Source organism: Macaca nemestrina, chromosome 7 (assembly GCF_043159975.1).
Source record: "Macaca nemestrina isolate mMacNem1 chromosome 7, mMacNem.hap1, whole genome shotgun sequence".
NCBI lineage: Eukaryota > Metazoa > Chordata > Mammalia > Primates > Cercopithecidae > Macaca > Macaca nemestrina.
The window spans coordinates 40,811,274-40,837,868 of record NC_092131.1 but is presented as its reverse complement, the minus strand read 5'-3'; the positions used below and the strand labels follow the sequence as shown (position 1 = coordinate 40,837,868).

The 26,595-nt window shown below is 38.1% G+C and overlaps 1 protein-coding gene across 27 annotated transcripts in view; it reads left to right on the top strand.

Annotated features, from left to right (window-relative positions):
* Nucleotides 1–26,595, top strand: part of LOC105472850 (gephyrin) — a 737,491-nt gene that overhangs the window by 697,526 nt on the left and 13,370 nt on the right. For all 27 annotated transcript variants that reach the window (XM_071099297.1, XM_071099293.1, XM_071099295.1 and 24 more), the window contains 3 exons: nucleotides 1,087–1,174; nucleotides 16,024–16,097; nucleotides 22,443–22,507. In XM_071099297.1, coding sequence (XP_070955398.1) covers nucleotides 1,087–1,174; nucleotides 16,024–16,097; nucleotides 22,443–22,507 — 227 coding nt within the window. The remainder of the gene's footprint in view (nucleotides 1–1,086; nucleotides 1,175–16,023; nucleotides 16,098–22,442; nucleotides 22,508–26,595) is intronic.

Sequence of the window (26,595 nt, the reverse complement as noted above, 5' to 3'; positions counted from 1 at the left end):
GTAGATTCGTATGGATTTAAAGTGGTAACTAAACAATCCCTTTCAATTACTCCCAATTATCCTGTCCCTCCATAAGTCTTGATTCTTGGCATTTTGTTTATTCTCACTTGATCAGTCTCCGGTTAACTCTTTTCAACTGTTGTGACATCCAAAGATAAGACCCCTGTTTTCATCTCTTCTTCCCGACCTTCGACCTGCACCATCAAAGAGCCTGTTGTACTTGCCTTTTCAAGTGACAGTCAGGAAGCTGCCTCGCTTCCATTCCTAATATTCATCCTGTATTCATACCCCATATAAGTAGTTCATCCCATCTCTGCTTTCCTTGTCCTTTTTCCCCTACCTTTTCTATTCCCAACGTTATGAATACCTACTGGCTTTTCCTATTTCTAGGGATCCTCCCTCCTCCATTTCCTATTAGATAAACTCCAAATTCATCAGCTTGAGGGTTCTTCAAAGTCATGTCCCATCCTACGTATCCCAGTCATTCCCACTCAAGTCCTTCACTCTAAGCAGGCTATTTTCCACAGTGACCTAGAAACAGCACAGGCTTAACCATTATTCCAAGCCTTTGCTAGTACAGATCATCTTGCTTATGAAGCTCTTTCCCATTCTTTTCCTTTCCACCTCTCAGAGTCCAACTCATTTCTCAGGGCCTCACTTAAGACATTCCCTCTAAAGAGTCCTATGGGATCTTTCCAACACCTCGGGTAACCAATTGTCCTGGCTTGCTTTGGATTCCTAGGACATCTGACTTTAGTACTAAAACAGGAATATTCCTAGGCAAACCAGGATAGTTAGACATCCTCCAACATCTCATTGTCTCCTTTCATTATAGTGGCTTGTTAGAACAAAAAGCCCCGTGAAATCACCAGTAGCCACTACTTCAGCATGTACAAGGTCCTTTCTCCATAATAAGACTTAATGCTCCTATTAGGCAGAGACCCTTTTGGTTCCCACTTCATACAGAATATAGTGCTGTACTCATGTTAATCCCTATTAGTGAATAAGGCGGTATAGTTTTAAGTTGGCACTATATCTAAAATCTTTTCCTTGTGTGTTAATTTCTTTGTCTTTATTTTTTTCCAGCCCAGATGACTTACTCAATGCCTTGAATGAGGGTATCAGTCGTGCTGATGTCATCATCACATCAGGGGGTGTATCCATGGGGGAAAAGGTATGAAAGATAGGGCCTGTAAAAATGTATCTGCTGTAATGTTCTTGCATATGGTGACTAACTGTGGTCTGGTAGGCATCTGATATTCATAACCAGGCTCCCAAAAAGCTGAAAATCCATGGGGCTTCAGAAATTACTGGTCTCTCTAAAAGGGATACAACGTGGGTAGGTTAGGGAGCTTACCCTCAGAAGCAACCTGGAGAATCCCACAACTTGCAGAATGGTTTTTGCTATTCCCCTGGAAACTTCTGACCTGTTTCTCACTCTGTCGTACTACATTAGGACATCCTTTATACATATTTACCACCAGGGTAAAGCTCTAAGATCCTTCCTTCTACTCAAATTTAAACATGACTCCCCAGGAGCCAACCAATTCACCCACCATATGTTCCAAATCTACCAAGAATGCTTAGCTCCCCTTCCCCACAAGGAAGAACGGGAGGATTAGGCATTCCTTTGGCTCCTCTTTACAAAATAATAATAATAATAATAATAATAATAGTGAAAATATGGCAAGGCACATTGGCTCAAGCCTATAATTCCAATACTTTGGGAGGCTGAGGTGGGTAGGTTGCTTGAGCCCATGAGTTCAGGACCACCTGGGCAACATGGTGAAACCCCATCTCTACAAAAAAAATACAAAAATTAGCTGGGCATGGTGGCATGCGCCTGCAGTTCCAGCTACTTGGGTGCTGAAGTGGGAGGATCGCTTGAGCCTGGGTGGTCAAGGCTGCAGTGAGCCGAAATCACACCACTGCACTCCAGCCTGGGCAACACAGCAAGACCCTGTCTTAAAAAAAATAATAAATAAAATGATATATATATACACACACATATATATATATATACACACACACACATTATTTTATAGCACTAAGTTTATTTGTAGATGGTATATACTTCTTCCTGTAAAGACTACAATTTGAATATTTCAGTAACACTAAGTTTACATTTCTTAATGAAATGTGTTAGCTTACGATGACTATTGGGTCCACTGAATAATGTTATAAAAGTAAAATATTCTTTATGAAATAACCAACCTTAATTTTTGGCTCAAAGATATTTCAGCATAAAATGTTTTGCCAGCTGATAATCCTTTTCCATGTTTTCTCTCACATTAATGACTGAACTGAAAAATTACAAAAATACCATCATAGCAATTTTTACTAAAATTCATATTTTCTAAGAGTTTGATTTATTTTAAACTAGATCTTATATATATGATTGTTCTTGATCTCTGTCCTCTTGTAGCTATAAAACTGCCTAAATTTATAAACTGACTCTTTGGACAGTGAACTCTGTTGGCTCAGAGAACAAATGTTAGAACTTAGCAATCTGAACAGAAGAATACCTGCCTTCCATTCACAAACTTTAGTGTTAGAGCCTTTCAGAATAGCACTGCAGATGCTAAAAAGTTTGGAAGAAAAAAATCTCACATTACATCCAGGAGTGAAAGTGTTGAAGTGTGGGTACGTGTTCTTATAGCAGACAAATTGCTGGATTAGTGTTCCCTCAAAGTCTCCCAGAGTCTTTAGCTCCAGGTAGAGCAAATTGCCACAGAACTCTCCTGAGATCACAAAGGCTAGGGGCTGAGATCTGTACTGTAGCACAGCTGAAAGAAATAATTTTCAACGTGTCTGTTTTCATTACCATCAAACTGCCTGTGGTACTTTCAATATTACAAGAGCAAACCATGAAGTCAGGTCTATTTAAATGTTAAATTTGTTATTTCCAGGGCTTGTGTCTTGTATAATTTCTCTTAGTTTCTGATTAACCTAATTGTGGTAATACCTATTTGGCAGAACTAACGTTTATCTTTTCTAGTACTTCTGGAGAGGTAACAAGCTTATAGCATATATAGGCTTGGCAATTGTGGCTCAGTTGTGGTAAGGACAGAACACTTCTCAACCTAACCTTCTTTATTAGTGCTAACAAAGATGTCAGTTATGCCAGGGATTTGCTCACCAGTAAACAAAGCCAATATAGTTAAGCACATTGGTTTTATTTATTTTACTCTCTGTGTAATAAGATACTTATACTAAACCTTTAATTTACTAGGAAAGAAATTTTAGGAACTGGGCATCCCACAGTATTCCTTAGGAGCTGCTAATTGTCCCTTCCTACCTCCTTGAGTGGGAATGAGATGATAGAGGAACCAGGAAGAAAGAGATAAAACATAAATGCAGCAAATTCCTGCCAGCCAACAAGTTGTAATTCCAAAAAGAATTTAGGGTACCTCCATAGCAGAAAGAAAATAATAAAAAATAGAACATCTGCTTCAGCCCAAGAGCTAAGCCTGAAAACCAGTTACTAAAAAGACAGGGAAATCAAGGAAAAATTCAGAAGCATTATGTAGCAGGCATGAATATTAAGTGCTGAACCTTAGGTATGCAAGAAAAGTATTTAATTCCATTTAAATTGTACTCTAAGTGCCTATGTTACAGGACTGGTGGGAAATTTTATTAAGCCACAACTGGAGCTTACTATCTCCAAGAATTATGCCAAGGAACCTGAAGGTACTTAAGCAGCACCAAAGCATCAGGGAGACACCTGGTCACTGGTCTGCACTGAATACATCTAGAGTATTCTTGTAGTACCATTAGGTCTCAAGTCTTTGCTCCTTTGGGCCATGCTAGGAGCACTAAGGTCAAGTAGAGGCTGGAAACCTCAGGGCAGCTAGCCTCCTTGGGTGTATTTCACAGCCATCTCTTCTAAAGTCTGACCACTTCCCCAACATACTGCCTGCTAAACAGTGAGGAGGGGACCCTGCTGCTTGTTGGATTCATAGACCAGTACCTTCTTCCCAACCAAGGAGAAATGATTCTTCTGCAGTTACTTCCCTAAATATCTCTCCCCTCCTTTACCTCACCGTGCCCTACATACCCTTTTCAAAGAGTTTCATTTTTACAAAACACTGGAAGTTTGTTCAATAGTTAAACAGTATCTGCCTTTGCCATGAAAACTAAAGAATCATATGCATTACTGTAAGTTTTCCTTGACTTACAGAATTATTAAATAACTCAAAGATAATGAAAGGTGGCAATAACCCAGAAGGATGCACTAAACTGGACACCAGTGACCTTTTTTTGTTCATTTCTGAGTCTCTTAATTTTTGCTAGTAGTGTCTCCACTACCGCCTATGATCAAAGTAATCACAGAGATGGTAACTGATCACAAAAAAGGCCGGTTTCACGAGGTTTGCCCAATTATTTAGTACTAAAAGTTAATTAACCATGTAGGCTCCTTGATTTGTTTTGTAAGTCTAGAGCCAGGCAGCCTTAGAATAGTTAAAAGTAATTGGCTGGGCACATTGGCTCATGCCTGTAATCCCAGCACTTTGGGAGCCCAAGGTGGGCAGATTGCTTGAGGCCAGGAGTTCTAGACCAGCCTGGCCAACATGGCAAAACCCCACCTCTACTGAAAATACAAAACTTAGCTGGGCATAGTAACACAAACCTGAAATCCCAGCTTCGTGGGAGGCTGAGGCACAAAAGCTGCTTGAACCTGGGAGGTGGAGGTTGCAGTGAGCCAAGATCGCATCACTGCACTCCAGCATGGGTGACAGAGGAAGACTCTGTCTCAAAAAACCAAACCAAACAAACAAACAAACAAAAAAACTAATCAACAATATTCCAAACAAACACACAAAAAAATTTTCTTTTAATATTTCACTTAGTCCTACATCATTCTTGTTCTGCTAAATGTTGAGTTAGCAGTCTGCTTTCCTGAAGCCATCTGCTTCACTACTATATAAAAGTTACCTAAGCTGTATCACCTCAAAAGCCTGTACTCAAGAGGTTATTGTTTGATATCTCAATATCAATGTTAAAGTGCCTATTACACTCCTTTTCCCTAATGTTCTGAATCTGTCTCTGTTTCGGGCATAAACTATTGACTATAGCTTGTAGCAGAGCCTTCAGGCAAGCATCAGAGTAAAACAGAAATTCTCTGTGGATGGCAAATACTTGAGAGCTGTGCTTAATTTACTTCTATAACCAATAATATCAGAATAGAAGATAAGTAACATTCTCTTTTGAGGTACATATGTAAGTATTTCACAGTAGGGTTTTTTTTCTGTTTTGAGGTTTTTGTTTTATTTTGTTTTTTGAGACAGAGTCTCACTCTGTCACCCAGGGGACAGTGCAGTAGTGCCATCATAGTTCACTGCAGCCTTGAATTCCTGGCTCAAGCAATCCTCTTGCCTCGGCCTCCCAAAGTGCTGGGATTATAGGCGTGAACCACCACGCCAGCGTAGAAGTTTTTGATCAGTGTTTCCTCTGAGGGTAAAAGAGCAAGGGCATTGTCAAATTACCAGGAACTTCCGTAAAGCAAACAATTTCTGAAATATTTATATTAATAACAGTTTACCTATAAGAATCTAACCTAGGACAGACTGAGTATCTCTTCTCAGATATGGCAGCTCCTCTCATGAAACTTCAAACAAATCTAATTATTCCCAGCATTTCTTTGTATAAGATGAAAACAAATCTGGGATTTTCTAGAGGCCCTCTAGGAAATTTTTAAGATGAGTTTTGGTAAGAAAAGAATATTTTTTCCTAAAAAGGCAAAGTCAAAAGAGTTATTAAAAAAGGATGGGGCCCTTGATGAAGACCTGAGAAACCATACTGGGTTACCTAATTTTTCAAAACAACAATAAAAGATTTGAAAATGAACATAGAAGTTAACATGATTGTAAATAACCTTGGCTCAGTTTATAAATGAGGAAACTTTGTTCTTCGTTTTTTTATTTCTTTAAATAAAGATAAAATAAACAGAAAACACAAAAAGGCAAATTACACAAAAAGAATAACCTGTAGTCCCAGCTACTTGGGAGGCTGAGGCAGGAGAATGGCATGAACCTGGGAGGCGGAGCTTGCGGTGAACTGAGATCGCACCACTGCACTCCAGCCCGGGTGAGAGAGAGCGAGACTCCATCTCAAAAAAAAAAAAAAAAAAAACGAAAAGAAGTTACTTATGTTAACATGAAATGGCTTTATTGTTGCTATTTTCAAATGAACCAATTTTTTTTTAATTTCTTAGTTTTAATTTCTAATATAGTAAATATCCACAGCTATAGCTCGCATAAACAAAAACTCTTAGGGATCCTTAATGAATTTTCATTTAAGAATATGTAAAGGGGTCTTGAGACCAAAAATTCTGAGAACTGGGCTTTAAGAAAAAAATATTATTTTTCCTTGAAAAACAAAAGAACACGTATAGTTATACTTCTCTGTCATTATTGCTCCTTATATAATTGCAACTACCCATATTGATTATGATTTTAAGAAAATAACTAATATCTATATCATAGAGAAAACTAAGGAGCTTGGATAATTGAGAAATAATATGTAACCATTTTAGCAGATTAGCAAAGCTCATAAACACAAAGAACACAACTCTCTACTGCCAGACACATCCCTTTTACACCTTAGGATAGCAGAGATGAATGAACACATTCATTAACATGACCCAAAGATATAACCTCTCCAGCAAAGTATGTTCACCTTAAAAAGTACATAGTTATTAACTATATAGTTTTAATTTCTATATAGTTAATAACTATATTCTTTTTAAAAAGTTAATAACTTAAAATGATGCTTAATAATAAATGCTCTAATATCCTATCTTAGAAATTAGGTATCTGATGATTTATTAATTCAATTTAATATCAGCTCAAGATTTTAAGTAAATAAAAATCTTAAATTATTTTGAAACTGACATACTATAAAACATAATAACTATTAACATTGTAAGGTTTTCAGAATAATTATTTGATTTGGTTGATCACAGTTTTATACTTTTTTATAATCTTAAATATTATATAGGAGGAATGTGAGCTTATTTGATAAATAGAAGTTTAGGAAAAACCCAAGTGAAATAAAATGTATACTTGTGTTATACTTAAGATTGATGTAAATAAGAGAAAGAACATGGCTGTGTTTTTTTTATTATTGTTATTTAAGTTTTGGGTTTGTTCTTTTTTTTTCTTTGTTTATATGTATGTTTTGAGACAGGGTCTCAATATTTTGCTCAAGCTGGTCTCTAACTTCTGGGCTTAAGCGATAATCCTCCTGCCTCAGCCTCCCAAGTAGCTAGCATTATAGGTACACATCATCATACCTGGCTTTTGGCTTTTCTTAATAACTGGAATTATCAAGTTAGTCTCATTTGCTAAAGATTTATCCTAATTATATGAACTCACATTCTCAAAATTATAAGTAGAATATTTTCAGTGTAGCATATTTAAAATATTAAAGTTAAAATTATTTATTATCTAGGAATTTTAGAAATATTTTATATAAGCACCTATTGTCTCTCTAAGCTAATTAGAACAGGGCACCTTTAAGAGATAATATAATTTATGAATACCTTACAGAAATAGGAAGGAAGACACTTCATACCCACAAAATGAGATAAATGCTTTTCTGTATTACAGACACATGAACACACAGACAGATAAGAAACACAATAGCTTCAGTTCTACTTACAAGTTCTACTTATAACTTGAGCTATAAGTCAAGAGTAAACACAGAACCATAAAAATTCATCAGTCCAGTAATAAAGAACTATTTTCTTTCCTAGAGGGCACAAAAATCTTAATTGATTTGGTCTCAGAATTGACAATAAGAGAAATAAACAAGAAAGACTAATAAGTCAGATTCTCTGTCTTCTCTTACCCAAAAAAAAAAATAGATGTGTATCATCCTTTTACAGAGATCACCAAATGATTAGACCGTAAAACCAAATCCCTAATCATTCCTGCCACAAGGGGCAATACCTTATTGGCTGTGTGCAGAAACAAAAACAGAACCGAAATGAATATGCAGGCCAAAATTGAGAAACCAAAAGTTACCAAAGTTACAGTTGTATTGCTGCTTGGAATTCACTGCAGGAACCAAGGAAAGATGTACCCTTCGTTTGTTTGTTTTTGTTTTTGTTTTTGTTTTTGTTTTTTGGAGACATTGTCTCGTGCTGTCTCCCAGGCTGGAGCACAGTGGCATGATCTTGGTTCACTGCAACATCCGTGTCCCGGCTTCAAGCAATTCTTATGCCTCAGCCTCCCAAGTAACTGGGATTACAGGCGCACGCCATCACGCCTGGCTAATTTTTGTATTTTTAATAGAGATGCTGTTTCACCATGTGGGCCAAACTGGTCTTGAACTCCTGACCTCAAGTGATCTGCCTGCCTCAGCCTCCCAGAGTGCTGGGATTTCAGACTTGAGCCACCACGCCTGGCCTGTACCCAGGTTTAAGCCACTCATAAAGTGTACTTCTCTGCCAATGAAGTTTAACTGGCTGTGTCCAATGAATCAATGGAGCATCTCAGTGGAGCCTCTGGAATTGTTAAAGTTTAATTTTTTATAGATAAAATCATTAATCTTGATTTTGTCTCCTTTCTTGGTTTACTCACCATACCTCCTTTTTGTAAATAAATTCAGTTGTTTCATAAGTGTTCATAGTATGTACAACTTTTATATTCTAGCTAGAAGTGATATTATTACCACTTCATATATAGTATAAGAATCTTACAATGATATACTTCTGTTTTTCCCCTCTCAACATCTGTGCTACACTTGCCATAAATGTCATATTTACATATATTATTGAACCTTCACTATATCATTATGATTTTTCTTTAAATGATCAATTGCTTTTAGCAAATGCTTTTAGCAAATGTTATATGATATTTAATGATATTTAAATGATAGCAAATGTTATATGATATTTAAATGATATTTAAAAATCTTACATGTTTGCCTATGTAAAAAAATTATGAATCTCATAAATATATAAAATGAACATGTTTCCAAGATTTTCTTTAACTCAACAACGAGCAAATAAGTAAGATGTTATGACCTATTCAAAGGAGAATTCAAAGAACACACCCATTTCAGCATTCTTGATTACCCAGATAATCAGGTCATCAAGAATGCTGAAATAATTTGCTAATAGATGCAAAACGGATCTATACCCACCACAGAATAATCAATTACATCTCCACTGGGCAGAATTCATCTACATTTCTTTGGGTAAAAATTATGTTCACTGGCAGGGCGCGGTGGCTCACGCCTGTAATCCCAGCACTTTGGTAGGCCGAGGTGGGTGGATCACGAGGTCAGGAGATCAAGACCAGCCTGGCCAACATGGGGAAACCCCATCTCTACTAAAAATACAAAAATTAGCTGGGTGTGGTGGTGTGCGCGTGTCATCCCAGCTACTCAAGAGGCTGAGGCAGGAGAATCAGGGAGTCAGAGGTTGCACTGAGCCTAGATTGTGCCACTGCACTCCAGCCCGGTGACAGAGCGAGACTCCGTGTGGAAAAAAAAAAAAAAAGTGTTCACTGTCTTAGCTTAAGCTGCTATTTAGCAAATACCAAAGTCCAGGTGTGGTGGCTCACGCCTATAATCCCAGCACTTTGAGAGGCCAAGGTGGGCAGATCACTTAAACTCAGGAGTTCTAGACCAGCCCAAGCAACATGGTAAAACCCCCTCTCTACAAAAACTATAAAAATTAGCTAGGCATAGTGGTGCTTGCCTGTAGTCCCAGCTAGTCAGGAATCTGAGGTGGGAGGTCAAGGCTGCAGTGAGCTGTGTTCACACCACTGCACTCCAGCCTAGGCAACAAAATGAGACCCTGTCTCAAAATAACAAAAAATACCATAAAATGGGTGGCTTAAACATTTATTTATCATAGTTCCGAAGGTTGGGAAATCCAAGATCAGGGTGACAGCATGGATGGGTTCTGGTGAGGGCCCTCTTCCAGGCTGCAGATAGCTGACTTCTCCTTTTACGCTCACATGGCAGAAAGAAAGCTAGCTAACTCTCTGGCCTCTTCTTATAATGGCATTAATTCTACTCATGAGAACTCCACCCTCATTACCTAATTACTTCCCAGAGCGCCCACCATCACATTGGGATTGGAGTTTCAACATCAAATTTGAGGGTGGGGAGAGACATATTCAGTCCATTGCATTTACCATCAGTTTTACTCCGTTTCATTGCTGTAAAATAGCTGAAAAACACAACCAGAAAGTGGGTGTTACACTGGACACCCAGTATTCTTTTCTGCCCATTTCAAAGTCTTGCACAGTTTTTCTGATCACTGGTGTTTCTCCTTACCTCAGTTGAGGAAGAGACTTATTCCTTCATCCATTCATTTTTCTTCTTCTCATCTGACTCTGGGGTTCAGAATATCAGACAAAGATCCTTGCTGCTTCAATAGGTAAACAAAAATGTAAGAACAATGATTATTCTCAGCCTTTATCACTATGTCTGGTACAAGTTTTCTGTCTGTCACAGGAGCATGAAGCCCTCCTTCATGTTCAAAAAGAATGAAAAGGGCTATTTTTAAAAACAATTTTTGCAAGAAAAATAAAATACTTTCATTCATTTAACAAACACATAAGCATCAGCTTTCCAAACTCTGCATCATAACCTTCAAGGCCCTGCAACTCTGGCTTCTGCTTATCTCTTCAAACTCAGCTTATACCTCTCTCCTACTCATTCACTACCATCCATTGCCTTTTCAGTTCTATGCACGCTTTGCCACTTTGGAAGCTTTCATTTGTATGTCCCTTTCTCTGGAATTCTCTTCCCTCCACAATTCACATGCGTGAATCCTTCTTATCCTTCAAGGCTTAGCTAATATATCACTACCTCTTCTAAAATGAACTTTCCTGTTCTCCACACCCTCATCATTTTCTATCCCAGCACCTGCTTATTTCCTTCATAGCATGTACCACAAATTGTAATTATTTTATTTGTTGGTTTACTTGTTTTTGGCTATTTCTCTCCAGTAAAATATAACAGGATATCTTCGTGTCAGGGACTATGTCTTTCTTCTTTACCATTAAATGCCTAGCACATATGGAATTCCTAATACGTAATAGGCACTCAGAAATGTTTGGTGCACTAACAAATGAATGAGTGAAAGGTGTATGCTATTCAGTAAGGATTCATGATATAGATATAGATATAAAAGACAAGGTTCCTGTTCTCAAGAACTTTATAGTTTAACAAAGGATACGTATCAGCTATCAAAGCAGTTGCTCTATAACCTAAGTGCATAATGTTAGAAGCATTTAGTGCTATAAGCATATAAGAAAGATCTGAAGATTTCTGCTTCTGTTATGATAGAATAGCATATTTGGACCAATCCTCCCACCAAGAACATCTATAAAAACTATATAAATTTTTTTAAAGAAAAGAAAAAGCAGATGTCTGAAGAGAATAACCAAGACAGCCCGGATTCCAGGCACTAAGATCCCAGAGAAAAGTGAACCACAGAGAAGTAAAACTGGAATTCTTCACCATATTTTTCCTCAAAGCATTTACTAATTCCTAAGCCAGGAATGAGGTGGGATGAGAGCTCTAATAGTACAGGAGGCAAAGAAGCCAAGCATAAAAAAAAAATAGCGAGGAAGCTAATGAAATAAGCAGGATTTTAATCCGTCTTATGAGTTCAGGACCTGTTATAGAGAAGGAGCCCTGGTAAATATCTCAGGCTTTCAGTTTAAACCCTTGAAGGGCTATGCTTTAGGAATAAAAACAAACTGGAGATCAACTAGCCATCACAGGGACTGAAATCCAGCATCAAACTATCTCAATCCCTGATTAGATGAAGACAATTTGAGTTTTCATTAACTGCCAGAAGACCTGAAATTCTTTTTGGAGGAATATATCATTGTCCAAAGCCTTTTCATCTTTTTCATACCTAATATTTGGGCTTCCATTTGAAAAGTTACCAGACCTGTCAGAGATAGAGCAAAACGACTAAAAATTAAGATAGGAAACAATTGATAAACTAGACCTAAAAATGATGCTGATATTTATATTGTCTCACATGGACTTTAAATAACCATTATATGTTTAAGAAAAAGTGATGACAAAATGAGAAATTTCACTAGAAAACTGGAATCTATTCATAAGAATCAAATAGAAATTTTAAAAAAGGGATAGAAAATTTAGAAATGAGCATAAAAGACACATGGGATATGGTGAAAGGTCAAACATATATGTAGATGAAGTCTAAGAAGGAGAGGGGAGACAGAGTGAGCAAAAACAGTATTTAAAATATTGGCAGAGAGTTTTCCAAAATCAATAAAAGACATCAAGCCAGAAATTCTAGGAGCTCTACTAATCTCGAGCCAGATAAATGAAAGAAACCATACCTAGGTAATCAGCAAAACTACTGAAAACCAAAGACAGAGAAAATTTTACCATAAGGACGCATTGCCTTCAAAGGAGCAACAATAAAACTAACAAATGATTGAAATGAAAATGATGGAACCCAGAAAACAATGGACTGGGATTTGTAAAGTACAGGAAAAAAATACTGCCAATAGGGAACTCTATAGTCATCAAAAATTTATTTCAAAAATGAAGGTGGAATAAAGACAGTTTCAGCCAAACAGAAACTATATGGACCTAGACTAAATAGAGTTTTTAAGGTAGAAGGATTATGGAAGCATGGAAATGCAGAAAGGACTAAAGAGGGTTAACATGTCAGCAAATGTAAATAAGTGTTGATCGTGTAAAATAATAATGCCTTGTGAGGCTTAAAATATAAATAAATACTATACAGTGAATATATAAATATCAAGTATATATTGTCATAGTATATATAGAAAATATACAACATAGTATATGTAGAAAATATATACAATAAATAAAATACATATACTTAAAATGTAAACATATACATGCACATATGTATATGCTTAAAATGCATGTAAAATATATACACACAACAGCATAAAAGGTAGAAAGGCATAAATTGAGTTGATACGTTTTAAGGTTCTTGTATTGTCTGGGAAGTGATTTTTAAAAACCCAATTATGAGTAGACTGTAATAAGTCAAGGATGCATATTATAATCTCTAAAACAACTACTAAAATAATAATATAAGAATATGTAACTAACAAGCTAATAGAGGGGAAAGAATATTAAATAAAAAATATTTTATGAATCCTAAGGGACGTATAGAAGAAGAAGGAAACAAAAGCAGAAGTGACAAATGGTACAGTGATAGTTTTATACCCAAATATAGCAGTAATCATACTACATGTAGGCCAGGTGTGGTGGCTCATGCCTGTAATCCCAGCACTTCAGGAGGCTGAGTTAGACTGATCATGTGAGGCCAGGAGTTCGAGACCAGCCTGACCAATGTGATGAAACCTCGTCTCTATACAAAAATTAGTTGGATGTGGTAGAATGTGCCTGTAGTCCCAGCTACTCAGGAGGCTGAGGCATGCAATTGTTTGAACCCAGGAGATGGAGGTTGCAGTGAACCGAGATTGCGCCACTGCACTCCAGCCTGGGTGACAGAGCAAGACTCTGTCTCAAAAAAAGAAAAAAAAAAAAAAAGAAAAGAAAAGAAAAATTATACTAAATGTAAATAGACTGAATCCTTCAGTTAAAAATTGTCATTCTGGATTTTTTTAAAAATAGCTAATCATATACTGCTTATAAAGACACAGAAAACTGAAAGTAAAAGATTTGAAAAAGTTATAGTGTAGCTATATTGATAACAGAGAATTCTTTTTCTTTTCTTATAATACATTTTTATGTAGAGCAAATAGAGAAAATTAAGGTAAAAAGGATTACTAGATATTAGGAGGGACATTTTATTATTTTAAATGAGTTAATTCATCAAGAATATGTAAGTAACATTTACAAATTTATTATATCTAATAATATAACCTCAAAATGAAAAATATGTTAGTTAATTAATAATCAGTATTTCATCTAGTCCCCCAGTCTTTGGAGTTCAGAGGAGGCTGAGAAGATGACTGAGACTAAGATGAAGGTGTGATAGACAGTGGGGTAGAAAGAGTATTCAAGGCAGAAAGAAGAACATTTTCAAAGACTGGAGGCAAGAGCTTGAAAAACCGACCAGATGTGTTTGTTCACGTCTGTAATTCCAACACTTTGGGAGGCCAAGGCGGGTGGATCTCTTGAGGCCAGGAGTTCAACACTAGGCTGGCCAACATGGTGAAATGCTGTCTCTCCTAAAAATACAAAAATTAGCCAGGCATGGTGGCATGCACCTATAATCCCACCCAGCTACTTGGGAGGCTGAGGGACAAGAATTGCCTGAACCTGGGAGGCGAAGGTCGCAGTGAGCCGAGATCATGCCACTGCACTCCAGCCTAGGTGACAGAGTGAGACCCTGTCTCAAGAAGAAGAGAGAGGCCGGGCGCGGTGGCTCAAGCCTGTAATCCCTGCACTTTGGGAGGCCGAGATGGGCGGATCACGAGGTCAGGAGATCGAGACCTTCCTGGCTAACACAGTGAAACCCCGTCTCTACTAAAAATAATACAAAAAACTAGCCGGGCGAGGTGGCGGGCGCCTGTAGTCCCAGCTACTCGGGAGGCTGAGGCAGGAGAATGGCGTGAACCCGGGAGGCGGAGCTTGCAGTGAGCCCAGAACGCGCCACTGCACTCCAGCCTGGGCGACGGAGCGAGACTCCGTCTCAAAAAAAAAAAAAAAAAAGAGAGAACGAGAGAGAGAGAGTGTGGCGGGGCGGGGGGCGCGGGGCAGGGGAGAAGGAAGGAAGGAAGGAGTCTTGCTAGAATGTAGACACAGAGAAAGATTGATACAGAGGAATGTGGCCGGGTGAGATGGATGAGAACAATGACTAGGGGACTAGAAAATATAGGAATCTTTGATATTTAAAAGATGATATGGCTGGGTTCAGTGGTTCATGCCTGTAATCCCAGCACTTTGGGAGGCCGAGACAGGTGGGTCACCTGAGGTCAGGAGTTTGACACAAGCCTGGCCAACCTGGTGAAACCCTGTCTCTACTAAAAATACAAAAATTAGTTGGGCGTGGTGGTGCGTGCCTGTAATTCATTCTCCCCACAGGAGGAGGGTGGCACTATTGGCAAGGAGTGAGATGATGTTGGTTGAGGCTGTGGAGATAGAAGGGAACACATGTTTACAAATAAAAGTACCTCATAGCTTGTGAAATATTTAAAATGTAGGCAGGTTACTGGACTCACTTTTAGATTAGTAAACCAAAAAATTTAGTAATAGACCTAGCTAGGTTTGTATTATTTAAGAGAAATGTTAAGGACTGCAATTTTTTTCTTTCTGTCTACAACACCAGCTGCAGAGCGGTGTTATATGTCATTTCCAAAGATCAGATTTGGGAATCTGTGGGTTGGTCATAGCCACAGGTTAGTTTTGTTTTTAATACTAGAATATAAAGTTGGAGTAGTTAAACTCCCTTGACTTTCTGTTTTAGAGTTCCCTTCCTGTTTTTCATTTTAGTTGAGTTATTTAGATTTAACAAATCTAAATAATCTGTGGGCATATGTTCAAGTCTGTGGACATATGTTCAAGTCTCTCTTCAAGGAATGTATATGGCTTTAAGATCATTAAGGAGAATGGTGTAGGATACATACATGTAGGTTGCTTGCCCAGGCACAACTTAAGACATATTTGTTAACATCCTTCCTCAGACATAAAATTCTATCTTAGAAGAGAAACAACCCACCAGCTAGTGATGTTATACATTAATGTAGTTGTTTTGTTTTTATCTAACTTTTCCTACTAGAATGTACTTTCTATGAGGACAGGGACGTTGTCTCTTTTGTTCAAGGCTGTATGCCCCTGCACATAGATTGGTACTCATCATATACCAAGTGTTAAGCGACTATTTATTGAATGAATAAATGGATAAATGAGGAATGAAGGAATATTGTGTTACGCAAATCAACTTCATTAAAATAAGAAAGATGTTTCTTTTCATTTCAATCTTATAAATTATTTTAATGTTCATTTAAAGTGTTGAAAGTCTAATATTAAAATGTTTGAAAGTAAAGTGATTATTTTTAATGTTTGCAGGACTATCTCAAGCAGGTGCTGGACATTGATCTTCATGCTCAGATCCATTTTGGCAGGGTTTTTATGAAACCAGGGTATGAAAATAATCTTGTTATCTCATATATGGGGTTGGTTTGGCTTGCTTTAACTAACAAACTTTTAAATGCCTTCTTTTTACATTTCCTATTATGAATTAACTATTCCAAGAAAAAAGAAATATAGTATTAGGATCCTTTGCACAAGTGCAGGTCCTAATGAAATAGGAATTCATCTTCCTTATGAGTCACTGAGATTGGTATGAACAAAACACAGCAACTTTCCAAACTTTTTCTCCTTTTTATTCTCATCCCTAGTTTCTTCTTCCTCTTTTTCTCTTTTTGCCCAAACTGCTTCTTTCTCTCTTTTTTAAAATAATTAATATGAGAACTCTCAAATATACCCAAAAGTAGGGAACGAACCCCCACCCCATGTACCCATCACCCAGCTTCAGTAACTATCAACATTTTTCTGTAATTGTTTTATCAATACCTCCACCCCACCCTGCGTTTTAGTGGGGAGAGAGGACTGGATTGTTTAAAAGCAAATTCTAGACATGTCATTTTGATATACATTTAAAATAATAATACTAACAACAGTATTCTCTTACCTAACCACAATGGTATTATCTCATCTAACAAAATAAATAATACTTTAATATCATCTAATACCCTGATCATATTCAAATTTCTCCCACATATCAAGAAAAAGAATGCCTTTTTATAATTGTTTTGTTTGATAAGGATTGCGTTAAGGTCCACTCAGTGTATTTGTTTAAGTCTCTATTAAATGAGAACATTTTCTGCCCCCACCCTTTTTGTTGTTGTTGTGCCATTGACTTGCTAGAGAAAATGGATCATGTGTACTGATGAATGGATTTGGCTGATTACTTCCTTAGGTTTTGTTCCTCTGTCTCTGATGTATGCTATAAATTGAAAGATACAAAGGCTTGATTAAATTCAGGTTTAATTTGTTTTTTTCCTTTGCAAGAATGTTTTGTTAAGTTGACTGTCACACTGCTTCCTTCTGGTCCCCAGGAGGAAAGAAAAATAACTAAGAAAAATAACCATGAATTTGCACATCTCTTAAAAATTAATAACACCTAAAGAAGGGCTGATGGAGGTCCTGAAGTCAGTTATAAATCCTCAAAGGTTGCCAAACGTTGGTGTTAGTGAAAGATATGGCCATATCTTTAAGAAATAGTTTAGACCTTTGCTACTCTATGAACCTATGATTTCCTGTTCAGAGACCTCAACTGTATGGCTGAGAGTTCCAGCACACCTCCATGCTGTTAGGGACAACAGTAATGATGCTTTACTGTTAATGAACCCTAGGAGAGAAGCCGAGAGGCTTCTCAGTTGTTATAAGTGAGCTATGGGTACCATCAACAAATTTCAAAAGCCTTTAAAGTATCAAGCTAGCCCTCCTAATAAGTGCCTCATGTTAGTTCTAGGATAGAGATCAGGCTTTACCTCCACAATTTGGCCATTTTTAGTATAGAATTAAGATTATCCCTAAAGCTTTGTCCACAATTAGATAGAATTCTTGGCTTTATATTTCTGTAGTTGCCTGTTGAGCGTGCCCCAATATGGCTGCTGCTGATAGGGCTTTTTTATTATTGAAACTGTTGAATTGGGGCTGGGCATGGTGGCTCACACCTGTAATCCCCAGCACATTGGGATGCTGAGGCGTGTGGATTGCTTTGAACTCAGGAGTTCCAGACCAGCCTTGGCAACATTGAGAAACCCAGTCTGTATAAAAAATACAAAAATTAGTCAGGCATTAGTTGCTTGTACCTATAGTCCCATCTACACGGGAGGATGAGGCTGGAGAATCACTTGAGCTGGGAAGCAGAGGTTGCAACTCTGGAACCTCTGGAAGCAGAGGTGAGTCAAGATCATGCCACTGCAGTCCAGCCTGGGTAACAGAGTGAGACCTTGTCTCAATAAAAAAAAAAAGAAAGAAACTATTGGATTTGGATCATTTTGTCTTACACAAATATTATTATGCTATTGGGTATACCTCTTTTTTTTTTTTTTTTTTTTTTTTTTTTCCTGAGCCCATGGGCAGTACTAATCTGATTAGAATACAGAGAATATCCCAAAAGCATATCAATGTGCTTCTCAAAACCTCAAAAATTGAATTGGGCCGAGTGCAGTGGCTCACGCCTATAATCCCAGCATTTTGGGAGGCCGTGGGGGTGGCTCGCTTGAGCCCAGAAGTTGGAGACCAACCTGGGCAACATGGCAAAACCCTGTCTCTACAAAAAACACAAAAATTAGTCGGGTGTGGTGGCACATGCCTGTAGTCCCAACTACTTGGGAGGCTAAGGTGAGAGGATCACTTGAGCCCAGGAGGCAGAGGTGGCAGTGAGCCATGATAGTGCCACTGCACTCTGACCTGGGCAGCAGAGTAAGACCCTGCCTAAAAAAAAAAAAAAAAAAAAAAAAAAAAAAAAAAAAAATTTAATTAATTGATTGTTCCATTTGCAGAGGGAAAGAAGCAAACACTACTTGCCCTCACCTCTCTTGTCCCAGAGAAGAGTTATTTGTATAATATCTATTATTTAAAATATTATCAGTGCCTGTGATAACTTTTGTACTCTTTTTTTAATCTGTTATTTACCACTCACTTCAACTTTAGCAGTTCATCAATTCCTAATGTTTAATTTCCTCCCTTAAAATCATAACACTCTGTGACCTCAACCATTGCGTAAATGCTCTTATAGTCTGATCTCAAGAGGAGAACTGAGTAATAGGTTTTGAGTTCCAAGGAAATGGCTTCCAGAGCTTAAAAAAAATTCACAGTTTAGCAATAGGACATTTATGATAGCAATGCATAATAACAAAATATTTTTGTAATGGAATCCTTTTTTAATGAGTACCTTTATAGAAATTACATTACCTACTTGCAAGATGCAAAAGATTGCTTAAATTGGCCCTATAATTTAAATGGGCTTTAAATACAGTGGAAGAAAGAAGGTGTTAATACATTGTCTCCTCATTCTTATTATCTGTGGGTTTGCTAAAATAAAGTAGTTTCGAAGTTTAAATGGGCTTCTTTTAGTTCACCAGAATTTTATGCTTTTCTAAAGGTAATAAGAACTTAAAGGTAATTGCTACTTAATATTAGAACAGAAGAAATGTAAAACACACAAATACAATTTGGCTTTGCTATTTCCACATAACAGTGCTTTCAGAATGCAATTAAGCTCTTTCATTTTAGAGGCAAAGATTCTCAGAAAAGCATTCGGAGTATTAGCAACCAGATCTACCAATCACTGTTTTTATTGGGTCATCTACAATGAGCATAGCTGTTATTAAGAACAAATCTTTGAAATTATTTGCATCACACCATAATCATTGCCAAATAACCTATCCATAAATCAGTATCAAAATCTAATCTCAGTTTTCTAAAACACAGCAAAGAATCAGAAAGTATGCAAAAGAAAAGCCTCAGAGTGGGCTGGGCGCGGTGGCTCATGCCTGTAATGCCAGTGCTTTGGGAGGCGGAGGCGGGCGGATCACGAGGTCAGGAGATCAAGACCATCTTGGCTAATACAGTGAAACCCCGTCTCTACTAAAAGTACAAAAAATTAGCTGGGCGTGGTGGCTGGCGCCTGTAGTCCCAGCTACTCAGGAGGCTGGGCCAGGAGAATGGTGTGAACCTGGGAGGTGGAGCTTGCAGTGAGCCAGATCACGCTACTGCACTCCAGCCTGGGCAACAGAGCGAGACTCCGTCTAAAAAAAAAAAAGGCCTCCCAAAATAGATGTCCAGAGATCTAACTGGACTAACACTACATAACCATCCTGTGAGATCTTTATCCACATATAAGCTAAAGTTAGAACAACCTTGGTTCAAATTTGTGTTCCCCTACTTAGTAGCTGAGTGACTTGGACCACATTCCCTAATCTCTCTGAATCTCAGTTTCCATATAAAATGGGATAATAATTGTTACCTCATAAGCTTGTTGTAAGACTTAAATGAAATAATGAATGCGATGCATAGATGTTACTTAAAAAACAGATATTTTAGCCAGGCCCAGTGGCCCAAACCTGTGGATCACTTGAGCTCAGGAGTTCCAGACCAGCCTGGGCACATAGCGAGACCTCATCTGTATTAAAAATTTAAAAATTAGCTGGACATGGTGGTGCATGCCTGTAGTCCTACCTACTTGGAAGACTGAGGCTGGAGGATTGCTTCAGCCCAGGAGATGGAGACTGCAGTGAGCCATGATTAAGCCACTGCACTCCAGCATGGGTGACAGATCAAGACCTTGTCTCAAAAAATAAATAAATAAAAATAGATATTTTTATTATTACTGTTATTATTTTCATTCTAACAATATAACTATTGCTATCATTCTCTGGTTCTCAAACCTAAAACCAGCTTTAATGGTCAAGATGATAGCAGTTTTGCATTACAAGGTGCCACAGGGAAAAAAAAAAAAATTGGGAAGAAATAAAAAAACCGAAACAAGAAACAAGAACTATAGAAACATAGCAATGTGGGGTTATGGTTGGGGTGAAAACAACGCATAGTTCTCTTGTGACCTAACATCACTGTATTACAGCAGAGTAGAACACATTAATAATGATGGCTATAAATCATCAAAAAAAGGTCAGTGTTGCTGTATTATTGCCAAAGGTAATGAGTGAGGGATCTATTTTTAAAAGATCAACCTCCAAAAATAGTAAAAATAAAACAATTTAAGTGCTGAAAAGGTTAATATTTCATCAGAATTCTGCATTGCTTAATGTTCATTAATATAATGAGATTTTTTAGCTAAAATTCTATATAAAAGGTAATGAATAGGAAAAAAACACTATTCTCATATGCCACTCACTCCTTCCACCCAACCTCCCATGATAAGAGTTCATGTCAAAATCTTGAGGAAGTATAATTTGAGAATATTTTTAAATTACTACTAATTTTGGCCGGGCGCAGTGGCTCACACCTGTAATCCCAGCACTTTGGGAGGCCGAGGTGGGTGGATCACCTGAGGTCAGGGGTTCAAGACCAGCCTGACCAGCATGGAGAAATCCCGTCTCCACTAAAAATACAAAATTAGCTGGGCGAGGTGGTGGCACATGCCTATAATCCCAGCTGCTCAGGAGGCTGAGGCAGGAGAATCACTTGAACCCGGAAGGCCAGAGGTTGCAGTGAGCCGAGATCGCACCATTTCACTCCAGTGAAACTCCATCTCCAAAAAAAAAATTACTATTAATTTTGTTCTAGTCATGATATTGTATTTTGATATTTCAAAAATAATGTCTTGATAATAGGGAAGTGTTTATGTCTATGCTAAAGATAGTTTTAAAAGGCTAATACAGGCCGGGCGTGGTGGCTCAAGCCTGTAATCCCAGCACTTTGGGAGGCCGAGGCGGGCGGATCACAAGGTCAGGAGATCGAGACCACAGTGAAACCCCGTCTCTACTAAAAATACAAAAAATTAGCCGGGCGCGGTGGCGGGCGCCTGTAGTCCCAGCTACTCAGGAGGCTGAGGCAGGAGAATGGCGGGAACCCGGGAGGCGGAGCTTGCAGTGAGCCGAGATCGCGCCACTGCACTCCAGCCTGGGCAACAGCGTGAGACTCCGTCTCAAAAATAAAAAATAAAATAAAATAAAAGGCTAATACAGAAGAAGCACGATTGAAAGAAAAAGGTTTAAAAAAAATACTCATTTTGAACAATAGGCAACTATCTGATAGACATATTATCAGGTAGTCTTCCGGTCTTCTGCTTTTTCTTTTTTTTTTTGAGATGGAGTCTTGCTCTGTCACCCAGGCTGGAGTGCAGTGGCCATCTCAGCTCACTGCAACCTCTGCCTCCCAGGTTCAAGCGATTCTCCTGCCTCAGCCTCCCGAGTAGCTGGGATTACAGGTACACACCACTACGCCTGGCTAATTTTTGTATTTTTAGGGGAGATAGGGTTTCACCATGTTGCCCAAGCTCATCTCAAACTCCTGACCTCAAGTGATCCACCCGCCTCAGCCTCCCAAAGTGTTGGGATTACAGGTGTGAGCCACCATGCCCGGCCAGTCTTCTGCTTTTAAGAATGATTATTGTAAATTGCCAGCAAAAGTAGTATAAACATTATTAACTAGAGGGGTGGGAAAACTTGGAAACTCCAAGATTTGGAGTCCATTTCTATGGCACTGGCAAGAAAAAAAAAAAAAAAGTAAGTAATTTTTTGTAAACCAGAAAGTGTGGTTACTTGAAAACAGGAAATACTAAAAACAAACTTATTTAAGTGTGTATAGAATACTTCAGAGTATAAAGATGTAAAGGCGAGTCAACAGAAAAGTATTTTCTATATGATAAGTATGGATTACAAAAACACTGGAGTACTTAATGTATTCATCATATTGCTTAGCAATCACTAACAAGTGACTTTTTCTTCTAGCTTGCCAACAACATTTGCAACTTTGGATATTGATGGTGTAAGAAAAATAATCTTTGCACTACCTGGTAAGAATAAAAAATGTTTCCTTTGCTTTTTCTGGAAAAATAGCCAAAATTTTTTGGACTTCTCTTGTGACCAGTACCCTATTAGACCACCTAGTTTGAAATCTGAAAGACCTGGGCTCAAGTCTCAGCTTTTCTAAACGACCAATCACTTAACCTCTCTAGGAAGTTTCTTCACCTGCAAAATAAGACTAATATCTACTTCATAGGGTTGGTGTAAAATCAGATTAGATAATATATATCAAAGCACATTCCAAATCCTGAGATGATAATCAAGTGTTAGCTGTCACTGGATCTTTCTGGGGCACCTGCTTTTTCCTTGTAGGAAACTGGTTGAAGTTAGCAGCCTAATACCTCTCATAACCAGAAGTATTGTGCTCTAGAGGCCAAAGTGCCTTGAGTCACCCATGCCAATACCAAATCAGAAAATACAAAGCTGCCTCTGGTCCTTGCCAGATTTGGGCTGGTTGAGGGGAGGGGAAAGAGGAAAGGTCAGGCTACTACTGTTACTAGTGCTTCTCAGCCAAATCCCACTCATCATCTGTCTACAACTTCCCCATTCCCACGCTTGCCCCAATGTGAGCAGAAACTTACATGTTCAGATTATAGAAAGAGTAAAGTGGGTTCAGTTCACATGGATTTTCAAATTCAAATTTTTAGTGATTTGGGGTTATATATTTAAAGTCATGATGAATCTTGATATTTTTTAAAGAGTCTAGAAGTTTTATGCATCTATTTTTTTTTAACTTTAAAATTATCCTCTGATCATTCCGTTCAGTTCTCTATTTTTTGGCACAGATTCCTTTAGAAAATAACTTATTTATTTGAGATTGACAAATCTTATGGCTTTGGGATATTTATTTGTTTTTTATGTCAAGTAAATCTCAAAATGGAAATGTAAAGAAATGGAAGCAGGCAGAAAAATGTTAAACTTTAAAAACATTTTAAGCCCCTATCTATAAGCATTAAAGAGATTAGATTTCTATCATATAGAAAATTTTCAGAGAGAGGACATTTAACTAAAATAGTCCTCAGAATGTATCTGTAACATGAAACTCCTTAGGACCTTTCGTAATTCCTTGGATGCTCTGATAGCCATTGTATAAAGAAATGTGCTCCTTTTCCTAGCTTCATTTGGCCTGGAAGGGCCTCTTTTGTCTGCAGAAGATATGACTTAACCTACAGACCATCAGTGATATTATAACAAAGAATGTTACTGTGGGAGCCTATTTCACCATTATACCAAAGATGTTATAAAATTAAAACCTATTTTCAAATTCCTGCTTTTAATTTGAAACCTTATCTGCTCAGCCTGAGTGAACCAACAGAGGGCAGTGGAAACTCACATGTTCAGATTGTAAAATGTGCAAAGTGATTCCGTTTACAAGGATTTTCTTGCTTCTCTTGATGTTTTTGTTGTTGTTGTTGTTTGTTTGTTTTTGCGAGTTTTTTTGAGACAAGGTCTGGCTCTGTCGCCTAGGCTAGAGTGCAGCAGCGCGATCTCATCTCACTACAACCTCTGTCTCCTAGGCTCAAGCCATTCTCCCACCTCAGCCTCCCAGGTAGCTGGAACTATAGGCGCTTGCTATTACCCCTGGCTAATTTTTGTATTTTTTGTAGAGACGGAATTTCGCTATGTTGCCCAGGCTGGTCTCAATCTGAGCTCAAGCCATCCACCCGCCTCAGCCTCCCAAAGTTTTGGGATTACAGGCATGAGCCACCGTGCGCAGCTTTACAAGGATTTTCCATTTCAAAACTGTATCTCTGCTTTCCTGCAGGCCATGCATTTAAAGCCATCCCTAATCTTGACAAGTTTTAAATCAAAGTTGTGTATATTTACTTGCTTTATTTGACATTTTTAACATTGCTAGAGTGATGCTCACTGTTGTAAAAATCAGAAAATACAGATAAGCATAAAAAAGTGTTAACCATAATCCCCCAACACACACATATAGATAAACCACTATTACAAGTTTTTGATATCAGTCCTTCCAATCCTTTTTCATACATAGCAAAACCCCGCCTGTAAAATAATTGGAGCGCTTCATTTTTTATACAGTAATGTTATAAAGTAGTAGTATTGTAAGGATTTTATAATCCTTGATGAACAATGGCTTTTTTATTTGTTTGGGTTTTTGTTTTGCTTTTCCAGAAAAAATATTCTATCTGCTTGTATTTTGAAGCAAGGGAAAGTAATTGATTCTTTTATTTAAGAGTCTGCTGTTCTGTGGACAACTCATTTTTCCATTGAAATTATTAGTATCACTTGTCACTTTTTGCACCTTAAAAAATCTATTCTTAAGCACTTTTGTAGGTAGAAGAGAATTGGAGGTATGATTATAGCTAATAATAGGCTAAACTGACCATTGCCTTTTGACTTGATGATGTAATAAGCAGTGTTTAGCCAGGCCAAGGGAACCTAAAAATCTAGTAGCCCATTCCCCACTCCAGGTGATACATTCATACTTACATACAACTGTATAAAAGTATTAAAACAATTGGAATTTTAGAACCAGAAGAGATGTTAAGAATCATGTAATCCAAACCTTTCATTTCATAGATGAGTAAAGTCAGACTCAAAAAACTTTGGAACTTGCCAAGATCTCACAGCTTGGTTAGATAATAATGCCACACAAGAAATCAACTCTGTTATTTACAGCCCAGGTGGTTGCTTCTTCACAGCCCACCCTTCCTCCTTTGAAGTGTATGACACACCTAGATTTCTTCTTGGAGAGATATAGTTGAATTCCTTAAATTCTTCTCATAACTTTAAAAGAATTTGGTATTTGTATTAGTCTGCTCAGGCTGCCATGACAGAATACCACAGACTGGGTAGCTTTTTTTTTTTTTTTTTTTTTTTTGAGACAGAGTCTCACTCTGTCGCCCAGGCTGGAGTGCAGTGGCACAATCTCTGCTCACTGCAAGCTCCACCTCCCAGGTTCACGCCATTCTCCTGCCTCAGCCTCCCGAGTAGCTGGGACTACAGGTGCCCACCACCACGCCCGACTAATTTTTTTATTTTTAGTGGAAACGGGGTTTCACAGTGTTAGCCAGGATGATCTCGGTCTCCTACCTTGTGATCCAACCACCGTGGCCTCCCAAAGTGCTGGGATTACAGGCATGAGCCACTGCGCCTGGCCCAGACTGGGTAGCTTAAACAACAGAAATATATTTTATTACAGTTCTGGAGGCTGGAAGTCCAAAATCAAGGTGCCAGCAAGGTTGGCTTCTGGTGAGGCTTCTCTTCCTGGCTTGTAGACAGCAACCTTTTCACTGTGTCTTCACATGATCTTTCCTGTATGTATATAGACTCCTGGTGTCTCTTCCTCTTTTTATAAGGACATCAGTCCTATTGGATTACAGCCACACCTTTATGACCTTATTTACCTTAATTACCTCCTTAAAGGCCCTATCTCCAAATACAGTCAATCATATTGGAGGTATAGCTTTTTTTTTTTTTTTTTAGAAGGAGTCTCGCTCTGTCGCCCAGGCTGGAGTGCAGTGGCCGGATCTCAGCTCACTGCAAGCTCCGCCTCCTGGGTTTACGTCATTCTCCTGCCTCAGCCTCCCGAGTAGCTGGGACTACAGGCGCCCGCCACCTCGCCTGGCTAGTTTTTTGTATTTTTTTTAGTAGAGACGGGGTTTCACCATGTTAGCCAGGATGGTCTCGATCTCCTGACCTCGTGATCCGCCCGTCTCGGCCTCCCAAAGTGCTGGGATTACAGGCTTGAGCCACCGCGCCCGGCCGAGTTATAGCTTTATCATGTGAATTCAATCCATAACAGTATTCATCTTCAGGTCCTTAAGACACATCTTAAATCATTTGTTTGGTGTTTTTTTTTTTTTTTTTTTAATTTAAAGGAATATCTAGGTAGAGAAGGTTATAAATAAGTTTCCTTATGTTTATATTTTCTGTTTGGGTACCAAGCTTGTAATACTATAGTAATTTTTAAATGCTTAAAAAATAGCAAATAGATATATAAAACTTGTAAACGGCTTTAAAACAAGATTAGTAATGAGTAATCTTGATAATAAGATTAGTAATGGCTTTCAACTGGCTCAGGAAAGCAAAAACAAATGGTGTTAAACAG